Consider the following 12,797-nt stretch of genomic DNA (forward strand, 5'->3'; position numbering starts at 1 on the left):
GCTCAAGAAACTGTCACCATTGGAAGTAAAAATGCTATGTAATCTTAGTTGAAAATACTTCTGGATACTCTTAATTCTTAGTACCAGGTTTCTTTCTTTTTTTATTTTTAAAAAATAGTTTGCTGTCCATAGTTCTTTTGTACTCTGTTGGCATCTGGAAGCTCTTGATAATCTCTATTTCACTACTTAACTAAGTTCAAATTGACTATGTGTCTTCAGTACTTCTCTTGCATTTTCCATTTTGTGAATCATTTAGTTAAATAATTATGAACAACTCTTTTTGTGCCCACTACTATGCTGGATAAGGACATGCCAGGAACTGAGCAAGATTTCCAATAAAACAATTGATGGGCCTTACAAAGAACTTACTTGAAAATGGATGTCATGATCTGTATCAGTGCTGTGTATTTTTTTGTTTTTGTTTTTCTTATAGAGTTCTTTATCACCTTGGAGCAGGAATAGAAAAACTAATGATAAAAAAATAACATAGTGTTTTAGTCAAACTTTAATTTGAATTCCTGTTAACTACCATTAGATATGTGACTTTGGTTATTTAATCTATATGAACCTCAGTTTCCTTATGTGTCCAGACATAATATCTCTATTGCAGATTATAATATTGAATGAGCTCTTATAGGAAAATCCCCTAGCTAAAAGTTCTCTAAATATTCATTCCCTTTTTTTTTGTTCTCCAGTGTGATTCAGAGTCAAAGAATGGAATGATTGTAAATTCAAAAATAAGGGTGATACTTAAGGGCTAAATTGTAGTTCCAGGCTAAGTAGGAACTCTAGAGTAAAAGAATAATCTTTTTGAGTGGGCAAAAAGCAGGGAATTGAGTGATTAAAGGTTTAGGATAGATACATTGACTTGGGAGTAATGCTAGTAGGAAACATGGCATAAAAGGGGAATGGTTCTCATGGAGAAACCTCTATTTATTGAATAGCAAGTGGATGTGGAGTTGTAGAGAGAAAAGGGACTGGGAAGCCGCACTCTGTGGTTTATTAGTAGGCATACTGGAATCTGTAAAAGCAATAGTTGGACAGACCTTGATTCAGGTGCTGAAAAAAAAAACCCAAAGGATAAAGAAATGAATTGTGATGAGTGGTTAAAAAAAAGAAGAAAAGTAATGATTCATGAGGGCATTATAAGACTTGGTGATGAGAAACAAAGTGAGGATTGTGATTTCATGGTCCCAAGGTGGTATTCCCACCCATTCTGGAGCAGGACAGTTGAAGTTGCTATTGAAGACAATTTCTGTTTGCCTGAGGAGTTTGAAAGAAACCCTGAGGAATTAGTTTAGAATAAAGAGAGTTTTCAAAAAGAGGAAAATTAGAGGAGAATATGATTGAATGAAGTACATGTAGGTTAAATAGCCCTTTAAAGTTCAGGTCTAGGATAAGTAGAAGGAGATTTGTGTCCCATAGAGGGTCTTTAGACAAAGAAATAAAAGTAGCATTGACATGGGAAGCAGATTGGACCAGCCAGTACTATAAGAGGAGAGCATAGGATATGGAGTCAAGAGACTGGCCTAGAGTCTTGGCGTTGCTTGCTACTAGCTTGTGTGATCATAAGCAAATCAATTTCTGTGACTCAGTTAACTTACTTGCAGAATTAAGAAATTGAACTAAACTTCTGAGGTTCTATTAGGTCCCTGTCAGGCCCCTGTTAGGTCAGTTCTAGAGCATTGTCCAGTTCTGCAGTGATGGCAAGATTGTATTTCTGCTCTGTGCAGTACGGTAACCACTTGTTATATATGGCCATTGTGCACTTGAAAGGTGGCTAGTATGACAAGGGAACCTTGTTTTTAACTTTAAAAGATTTTAATTAAATAACTACTTGTGCTATTGGCTACAATATTGGTGAGCACAGTTGTAGACATATCACTCTTGGGTTAATTTATTTTCTATGTCATTTTCCTATGCCTTTCCAACATTGCTAACGGAATAGTTACTTTTATCACAATTGATTTCTTAAAAGAACTAGGAAGGAAAAAAATAGTACGTTGTCTTCTAGTATTGTCAACTAAATAGCTTATCCATGAATTATTGAATGAAACTTTTAAAAATGAGAGCTACATATCACAAAGTTAAGATATTTTTTGACCAATAAGTTGTTTTTCATATTGTAGTACAGTACTACATGCAGTGAATCATGTTGATGTTCTCATAACCTAGAATACTAAAAGTGAATCTGTGTTTATTTCTGTATTTCCTTAGACTATCATAGAACTCTCTGAAGAGCAAGATGGTCTGCACTTTCTACCCCATGCCTCTTCATCTGTACAGTCACCCTGTGGTTCTCCAGGCATGAAGCAAACAGAAAGTCGACAACTGGCAGATGCTAAAGCCAAGATAAGAAGGCTTAGGGACGAATTGTAAGTTGCTGATTTTCAAGTTTCATTGAATTTATATGGTCACAGAGTTGACCTAAGTAATGTTTATAGACCTATGGCATATGCAGCAATGGTTCCCATTGACTGGCCTGTGTCAGAGTTTTACTAGTATTTGTCAAAATGAGAAAAATAAGGAAACTGGCATAAGGATTTCCTAATGCTTAATCTTAACAGTCTAAAGTATATCCTTTATTCCGGATTTATGTCCTTCCTGTCTTTCTAGTTTTAAAATATCCTTTCATTTATAAAATAATGTTCTTCCTTGGCATTTTGGGGTCTTCTTAATTTTTTTAATTTTAACATCCCATGAAATCCAAAATACTAGCATCCACCAAATCAGATCAACAAGTCTAGTCTTAAAATTAATGTTATAAAAGACTGAATTGTTAGCATAAAGTATTACAAAAAAATTATATTGTGTATGTATTCTCTGTACTGAGTAATGGAAATGCTTGAGTCATGTACTTAGAAATGGTAAATACTCAGATTGATTAGTGCTGATGAAATTATGTTTATTTAATCTTCAAAGATCATTATAGAAAAGTCAGTATAAATGTCACATAAGCATTCCTTGGTGATGAAAATGTCGAGGCATACCTCATTCTATTGCTCTTTAATTGCGTACTTGGCTTTACTGCGCTCACGGATACTGCTTTCTTTACAAATTGAAGGTTTGTGGCAATCCTGTGTCAAGTAAGTCTATCGGTGTCATTTTCCAAAAGCATTTGCTCACTTCATGTTGTGTCACATTTTGGAAATTCTCACAATATTTCAACTTTTACATTATTGTTAAGTTCGTTACGGTGATCTGTGATCGGTGATCTTTAAGGCTACTGTAATTGTTTTGGGGTATCACAAACACACCCCAAAGTTAATCCATAAGTGTTGTGCATGTTCTGATTGCTCTAACAACCGGCCATTCCCCTCTCTCTCCGTGTTCTCGGGCCTCCCCATTCCCCGAGACACAACAATATTGAAATTAGGCCAGTTAATAACCCTACGATGGGCTCTAAAGTGTTCAAGTGAAAGGAAGAGTTGCACATCTCTCACTTTAAATCAAAAGCTAGAAATGGTTAAGCTTAGCGAGGAAGGCATGTCAACAACCGAGGCAGGCTGAAAGCTAGGCCTCTTGCGCCACTTAGCCAAGTTGTGAACGCAAAGGAAGAGTTCTTGAAGGATATTAAAAGCGCTACTCTGGTTAACCCATGGATGAAGAAAAAGTGGAACAGCTGATCTGGAGAAAGGTTTAGTGGTCTGGATAGAAGACCAAAGCAGCCACCACATTCCTTAAAGCCAAAGCCTCATCCAGAGCAAGGCCCTAACTATCTTCAATTCTATAAAGGCTGAGAGAGGTAAGGAAGGGGCAGAAGAAAAGTTTGAAGGTAGCAGAGGTTGGTTCTTAAGGTTTTAGGAAGGAAGATGTCTCCAAAACACATCTAAGTGCAGGTGAAGCAGCAAGTGCTGACGCAGAAGCTGCATCAAGTTATCCAGGAGATCTGGCTAAGGCAACTCTTGAAGGTGGCTGCACTGAGCAGTGGATTTTCAATGTAAACAAAACAGCCTTGTATCAGAAGAACTTGCCACCTCGGACTTCCATACCTAGAAAGGAGAAGTCAAAGCCTGCCTTCAAAGCTTCAAAGGACAGGCTGGCTCTCTTGTTAGGGGGTAATGCAGCTGGTGACTTGAAGTTGAAGCCAGTGTTCATTGACCATTCTGAAAACGCTAGGGCCCTTAAGAATTACGCTAAGTCTACTCTACCTGTTCTCCGTATATGGAACAACAAAGCCTGGATGACAGCCTATCTGTTTACAGTATGGTTTACTGCAAATATCAGGCCCATTGTTGAGACTGACTGCTCAGAAAAAAGATTCCTTTCATAACACTACTGCTCATTGGCAACGCACCTGCTCACCCAACAGCTCTGGTGGAGATGTGCAACAAGAGCAATGTGTTTGCGTGTCTGCTTACACAACAGCCATTCTGCAGCCCATGGATCAAGGAGTAATTCTGACTTGCAAGTCTTATTATTTAAGAAATACATTTCATAAGGCTATAGCTGCCATAGGTAGATTCCTTTGATGGATCTGGCCAAAGTAAACTGAAAACCTGGAAAGTAGTCACTATTCTAGATGCCATTAAGGACACTTGTGATTCGTGGAGAGAGCTCAAAATTGTCAATATTAACAGACTGGAAGAAGTTAACTCCAGCCTTCATGGATGACTTTGAGGAGTTCAAGACTCTGAGGCGGAAGTAACTGCAGATGTCACAAAAACAGAAAGAGAACTAGAATTACAAGTGGAGCCAGGAAATGTGACTGAATGGCTGCAACCTCATGGTAAAACTTGAATGGATGCAGATTTCCTTCTTATGGATGAGCAAAGAAAGTGGTTTCTTGAGATGCTATCCATTCCTGCTGAAGATGCTGTGAAGATTGTTGAAATGACAACAAACGGTTTAGACTACTACATAAACTGAGTTGATAAAGCAGCAGCGGAGTTTGAGAGGACTGACTCCAGCTTTGAAAGATGTTCCACCGTGGGTGAAATGCTATCAAACAGCGTAACATGCTCCAGAGAAACCAGCCACGAAAGGAAGAGTGTCAGTATGGCAAACTTCATTGTTGTTTTAAGAAATTGCCCCAGCCAGCCCAGCCTTCAGCAACCACCACCCTGAGCAGTCAGCAGCCAGCACCATGGAGGCAAGAGACTCCACCAGCAAAAAGATGATAACTTGCTGAAAACTCGGGTGATGGTTAGCATTTTTTAGCAATATGTATTTTAAAGTTAACATATGTATATATTTTTAGACATAATGCTATTACACACTGTTAACTACAGTATAGTGTAAATCTGACTTTTACATGCATTGGGAAAGCAAGAAATTCATTTGACTTGTTTTTTTGTGATAGTCGCTTTCTTGTGATTATTTGCTTCATTGGGGTGGTCTGGAACCAAACCTGCAGTATCTCTGAGCTATGCCTGTAAAGCCATAACCAATCTCTAGTGGAGATTTTTTATTTTGCACTTCAAAAAGAACACAGGATTTTTGTGTTTGGAGTTTTTTTCTTTTTACCTTTTTTCTTGATGTTTTCTCCTAGATTTGGACTTCAGAGTATAGATTTAAATTTAAAGACACTATATAGTGATTAAGTTTATTTACTGATTATTTAAAACATTTGGTTTAAAAATCTGACTGAATATACAAGGTATTAAAAATGCAGAGTCTGTAGGAAAACTTGAAAACAAAAAGATACAGCTTTCATTGTGGATGTCTGTATTATTATGTACCTGTTGAAGTGAACACGCCCAGGATATTCTATAAACAGCTGCACCAGGGAAGTTGGAGGAGAGATTGCTGTTCTTAGTTTGACTGACAGTTAATGGATAGCCTAAACAGTGAACACTAGTTGTTTCCATATAATTTAGCATAATCTTCTTCAGTATTTAATGTATGCAGTTAGAATTGCAGTGATGGCTGTGAACTCATTTAACATTTTACACTATATTAAAATTTGATTTTTAAATAAAACTTACTTGGCCATGGAGTATTTTAAAATTCCAAGCAACTTAGAGTGATTGATAAAATTGAGTGTCTCATATGCTGGTGGAAAAATGTAAATGAGGATTTTAAATGAGTAAATAAATGTGCCAGCTATAACAGGTATTCCCAGTAACTAACATTTTTTCAAATGCCATCTTTGTTATTCTCTGAAAATGCATTCCTTCATGGATTTCTTCTATTAACATTAGTTTTATGTATTTTTGTTGGGACAGATCTTTACTAAAGTGATAAGGTGTGGGAATCATGGTAGGTAAAAATAGTTCAGGTTGCCTTATACCTAATGGAAATAAATAATTGTAATGAGAACATGCAATGGATAGCATAATTACTTATGGGTAGTACATTGTAATATAATTGCTTTTGATTTATTAATATACAGAGTAAAAGCATAATTTATGAATTGGATGGAAGAATACATAATTCCTTGTGAATTTCACTATTTGCATTAGTTAACATAAAAAACTTCATTTTTTTCTTCTTTTTTATTGAAATATAGTTGACATACAGTATTATAGTGTTTTCAAGTATACAACACAGTGATTCAACAGTTACTCACATTGTTAAATCCTCACCCCAACTAATGCAGTTACTATCTGTCAACATAGAAAGATTTTACAGAATCATTGACTGTATTCTCCATGGTGCACTTCATCCCTGCAACCAACTTACATTATGATTTAGATTTTGTGCCTATTATCTCTTTCACCTACCCATCCTAACCCCGCCCCATGGTAACCACCAGTCACTTCTCAGTTATCAAAGACTTTCTTTAATAATTTTCTCTGCTTCCTTGTATCTCATGTATTCAGTTTTTCTTTCCCACAAATTATGTACTTTTTTAAAGTAGATTTATTGAGATATAATTCACAAATCAGAAAATTCATGTTTCTAATGTATACAATTCAGTGATTTTTATATAATTCATAGAGCTGGGCAACCATCACATACCATCTAATATCAAGTAATTTTTAACACCACACAAAGAAACTGCATACTCATTAGCAGCCATTCCCTGTCCCTTTTTGCTCAAGGCTCTTGGGAACCATTAATCTACTTTCTAGTCCATGGATTTGCCTATTCTGGACATTTCATATAAATGAAATTATATATTATGTGGCCTTTTGTTATTGGCTTCTTTCACTTAGCATAATGTTGTCAAGGTTCATCCTCATTCTAGCATGTTTCAGTACTTCATTCCTTTTATGGCTGAATACTATTCCATTACATGAATATATCACATTTTATTTATCCATTTATGAGTTGTGTGTTTGGATTGCTTCTCCTTTTTGGCTTTATAAAACAAGGTTACTATGATCATTCATATCCAAGTCTGTATGTGGGCATTTGTTTTCATTTATCTTGGTGGTTGTATACCAAGAAGGAGAAATGCTGTGTTATATGGTAGCTCTATGTTTAGCCTTTTGAAGAACTGTCAGACTGTCTGCACTATTTTACATTTGCACCAGCAATGTCTGAGGGCCTCAGTTTTTCCGTATCCTCACCAATACTTATATTATATTCTTTTTTGGATACAGCCATGCTAGTAAGTGTGAAGTGATACCTCATTGTGGTTTTGAGTTGCATTTCCCTGATGACTAATGATGTGGAGCATCTTTTCCTGTGCCTTTTGGTCATATGTGCGTCATCTTTGGCGAAATGTTTATTCAGTTCCTTTGCCCATTTTTAAATTGAATTTTGAGATAAACTTTTAATCAGTGAAGTTACATGAAACTAGAGTTATATAAGAAGTCCATATAGCCTACAGTTGAAACCTAAAGGACTTTTGGTCATTTCTGACTTGGTAGTGAAAAGGGAGGGTGTAAAGAAGTTTTCATAGAGATAGTCACATTTCAGCTTTATTAGACATTAACTACGTTGAAAAAGCTTATTTGGGTGTTGTGAGCAGAAGGTGAAGTTGAAGAATTTCAATACGATTTAAGGAGGGCAATGGCAAGAAGTGAAGTTGAAAATGATGGAGTGAGTACCAATGGAGTATTATTCAGCCATAAAAAGAAAATAAATCCTACTTTTCACAACAACATGGATGGAGCTCAAGGGTATTATGCTCAGTGAAATAAGCCAGGAGGAGAAAGACAAGTACCAAATGATTTCACTCATTTGTGGAGTATAACAATAAAGCAAAACTGAAGAAACAAAACAGTAGCAGACTCACAGACTCCAAGAAGGGACCAGCGGTTACCAAAGGGAAGGGGTTGGGGTGGAGAGAGCAGGAGAAGGGGATTAAGGGGCATTGTGATTAACACACATAATGTAGTGGGGGGGCACGGGGAAGGCAGTATAGCACAGAGAAGACAAGTAATGACTCTATAGCATCTTACTATGCTGATAGACAGTGACTGCGATGGGGTCAGGGCAGGGGGCCTTGATAATATGAGTGACTGTTGAAATCACAATGTTGTTCATGTGAAACCTTCATAAGATTGTGTATCAATGATACGTTAATTAAGAAAAGGGAGGAAGGGAAGGAAAGGAAGGAAATGATGGAGGGTCATATATGTAGTACTCAGAAGTTCAGACTTTAAATAGCAGGGACCAATTGAAGACTTTTTGTGTAGGAGTGTAATATGATCCGATTTGTGTTTTACTAAAGGCATACTAGTCTTAATATCTGACTCTTAGTGATTTTTTAGACTAAAAAAATTAATTCTGTTGACAATGTGAAGGTCGACTGAAGGGCAGTCCAGGCATATAGTGTGGGTCTGATACAAAGTTGTAACAGTGAAGTTGTAGAGGAGGTAAGAGAGAAGGCAGGATCTTAGGTATAATTCCTGGTTTCTTAAAATTGGTTTCTATTGGGATGGTGATGCCATTTACTCAGATAGGAAACATAAGAGGGAAGAAGAATAGTAAGGTAAAAGACAAATTTAGTTTTTGACAAATTCAGTTTGAGGTACCTTTGATATATCTCCATGGAGATGATCCCTGGATGATCAGTTCAAATTCAAAATAGAGATTTGGAATTATTAGGATATACCTGATGCAGAATAATAGCAGCATTGTGCATAGGAGTTGAACCTTGGGAGTGGTATGACTGCCCAGGAAGAACATGAAGAATGAGAAGAATGTGATCTGAAGAACACAATATAAAGGTGTTTAAGTGGTTAAGGGCAGACTTCACCATTTTTTAGCCACATTGCTGTATTTCTTCATACATATTATTCAACCATATTATAGATGTATTCATACATATGCATTACTCTGTCTCTTCATAAAAATGAAACTTCTAATATGTACCCTGGAGAGAGGCTGCCTGTAGCCTATGATCAAGTGCATGAGCTTGAGAGGCATTCTGCCTGAATGAATCCTGGCCCACCACTTAACTGAGTGACAACGGCCAAGTTACTTAATCTCTCTAAGATCAGTTTCCTAGCCTATTAAGTAGGAATAATAATTGTGCCTATTGTAAGGTTGTTGTGTGAGGTAAATTGTCAAGTGAACAGTGTCTAGTACATTAGTGCTCAATAAATGTAAGCTGCTATCACTGCTACTGTTTCTTTAGAGGGCGCTTGTGAGGATTAAGTGCTTGACAAAGTGAAAAGTGCTTAACCAAAGTGCTTGGTACAGATAATTCGAGTTTGATAATTTTGGCCAAAAGATGGGCACAAAACATGAAATCAGTGAAAGGGCTAGAGTTAATGTGTAGAGGAGTAGAAACACCTGAGTGTGGAGTCAGGAAGTCAAAGGAGACTGTTTTAAGGAAAAGAATGGAGTTGATTATATTAAATTCTGCTAAAAGATCCAAAAATAATCCACTGGATTTGGCAGTAAGGAAGTAATCAGCTCTTGAAAAACAGTGTCAGTGGGGAACTGTGGATGAAAGCCTCGTTGCTATAGATAGTCAAATGAGTGCAGAAGGAAATGATTATTGAGGCTGGAAATCCTGGATAACTCTTGGAAAAATTATTTAAATTAATATTCCACATAAACCAAATTGAATTTCAGATGGATTAAAGAGCTAAATGTAAAAAATTAAATAATGATGAAAGAACCAAAAAGAAATATAGAAGTATGTATATATATTTGTCCTCTAGGTAGGGGATATCTTTGCACAAAGCAGAAGTGGTTGCTCTTTTTTTTTGATATACAGTCTTATATTAGCTTCAGGTATACACCACAGTGGTTCAACAGTTACCCATATTAAATCCTCACCCATACTAGTACAGCTACTATCTGTCAACATAGGAAGATGTTACAGAATCATTGGCTATATTCTCCATGTTGTACTAATATCCCCAGGACCAACCTACATTATGATTGAGAATTTTTGTGCCGCTTTATCCCCCTCACACTCCCCACCCACCCACTCCAATGCCACCCCCATAGTAAACACCAGTCCCTTCTCAGTGTCTATGACACTACTGCTGTTTTGTTCATTGGGTTTTGCTTTGTATTTATATTCCACAAATAAGTAAAATCATATGGTATTTGTCTTTCTCCATCCAGTTTATTTCACTGAGCATAATACTCTATAGCTCCATCCATGTTGTTGCAAATGGGAAGATTACTTTTCTTTTTATGGCTGAATAATATTCCATTGTGTATATGTACCACATACTGTTTATCCATTCATCTATTCATGAATACTTAGGTTGCTTCCATATCTTGGCCATTGTAAATAATGCAGCAATAAATGGGTGCATCTATCTTTTTGGATCAAAGATTTTGTTGATTCAAAATTCCTAGGATAAATTCCTAGAAGTGGAATTACTTTGTCGATAGGTGTTTCTATTTCTAATTTTTTGAAGAAACTCCACGCTGCTTTGCACAGTGGCTGCACCAATTGACATTCCCATCAACAGTGTAGGAGGGGTCCCATTTCTTCACATCCTCACCAACACTTATTTCTTGTCTTTCGGATAGTGGCCCTTCTGCTGGTGTGAGGTGATACCTCATTGTGGTTTTGATTTACATTTCCCCGATGATTAGTGATGTGAAACATCTTTTCATGTACCTGTTTGCCATCTGTATTTCTTCTTTGGAGAAATGTCTGTTTTGGTCCTCCACCCATTTTGTAATCAGGTTATTTGGTTTTTTTTGTGTTTAGGTGTATGAGCTCTTTATGTGTTTTGGATGTTAACCCCTTATTAGATAAATCATTTACAGATATATTCTCCCATACTGTAGGTTGCTTTTTTGTTCTGCCGATGGTGTCCTTCACTGTACAGAAGCTTTTTCGTTTGATGTAGTCCCGCTTGTTCGTTTTCAATTTTGTTTCCCTTGCCTGAAGGGATGTGTCCAGGAAAAAATTGCTTCTATTTATGGTCAAGAGATTTTTGCCTATGTTCTCTTCAAAGAGTTTCATGGTTTCATACCTTATATTCAGGTCTTTGATCCATTTTGAATTTACTTTTTTGTGTATGGAGTTTGGCAGTAATCCAGTTTCATTCTCTTCTCTGTGGCTGTCTTTTCCCCATTGTATGTCCATGGCTCCTTTATGGTATATCAATTGACCATATATGTGTGGGTTTATATCTGGGCTCTCTATTCTGTTCCATTGATCTATGGGTCTGTTCTTGTGCCAGTACCAAATTGTCTTGATTACTGTGGCTTTGTAGTAGAGCTTGAAGTCAGGGAGCGTAATCCCCCAGCTTTGTTCTTGTTTCTCAGGATTGCTTTGGCTCTTCAGGGTCTTTTGTGGTTCCATATGTATTTTAGAACTAGTTGTTCTAGTTCACTGTAAAATGCTGTTGGTATTTTGATAGGAATTGCATTGAATCTATAGATTGCTTTGGGCAAGATTGTCATTTTGACTACATTCTTCCTATCTATGAGCACGGGATAGATTTCCACTTATTTGTGTCTTTAATTTCTTTCATGAGTGTTTTAGAGTATAGGTCTTTCACTTCCTTGGTAAGGTTTATTCCTAGGTATTTTATTCTTTTCAATGCAATTATAAATGGAATTGTTTTCCTGATTTCTCTTTTGGCTAGTTCATTGTTAGTATATAGGAGTGTAACAGATTTCTGTCTGTTAATTTTATATTCTGCAACTTTGCTGAATCCAGTTATTAGTTCTAGAAGTTTTTTCATGGATTCTTTAGGGTTTTCTATTCATAATATGTCATCTGCAAATAGTGACTTTAACTTTGAAATATTTATCAAGATGATTTGTGATCTCCGTTTCATTTAGCCCTCTTTCTGGTGTCTTAATCTGTTGTTTTGTTTGGAACATAGTTCTCTGTGTCCTCATTTTGTCAGGGTTTCTGTGTTTTTTCTTTTGTATTGGATGGATCTGCTATGCTTCCTGATGTAGAGAGTAAAGGCTTTATAAAGAAGGAGTCTTGTGGTGCCCAGAAGCTCAGGACTCTCTCCTCTCAAGTGCCTGCTTGTCCTTTCCTGTGCAGCCCCAGCAGCTGTTGGTGGGCAATGGGTGGGGTCACCTTTCTGTGTGATCAGACCAGTGGTTTCTGCTGGGATAGTTGTGGGCAGGGCTGCCCTCAGCCTGCCCTGCAGCAATGGTGCGGCTGCTGCCTTAACAGGGTGTGTCGAGTGGTTTCAGGGGTAGTTGTACTATGTCAGGGTGCAGGCGGTGTCAAGTCACCTGGTGTGGAATGCAGGGGTGCTCAGCAGTGGCTTAGCTGTGTGATTGGAGGGCGTGGGGCATGCAGCAGCTGTGGTGGGGTGCTGCGGTGCTGGGAGGGGTGTAGGTGTGCTGAGTCAGTTAGTCCCATGGTGGGTGTATGGGGGTGTGCAGGTGTGCAGTGGTTGCAAGTTGTGCAGTGGGAGCCTATATGAGCAGTGGAGGCAGCTGGTCATGCTGCCGTGGCCCACAGCTGCTAGAGTAGCGAGTCCTGTGGGTGCCCTCTACCAACAGTGGGGCAC

The 12,797-nt window shown here is 37.5% G+C and overlaps 1 protein-coding gene across 1 annotated transcript in view; it reads left to right on the forward strand.

The window, feature by feature from the left end:
- LOC118922368 (girdin-like) overlaps window positions 1-12,797 on the forward strand; it is a 107,271-nt gene that overhangs the window by 55,243 nt on the left and 39,231 nt on the right. The window contains 1 exon segment of the mRNA XM_057497006.1: window positions 2,218-2,375. Within this exon segment, the coding sequence (XP_057352989.1) occupies window positions 2,218-2,375 (158 nt within the window).

The sequence above is a fragment of the Manis pentadactyla genome, chromosome 2 (genome assembly GCF_030020395.1).
Source record: "Manis pentadactyla isolate mManPen7 chromosome 2, mManPen7.hap1, whole genome shotgun sequence".
Lineage (NCBI taxonomy): Eukaryota > Metazoa > Chordata > Mammalia > Pholidota > Manidae > Manis > Manis pentadactyla.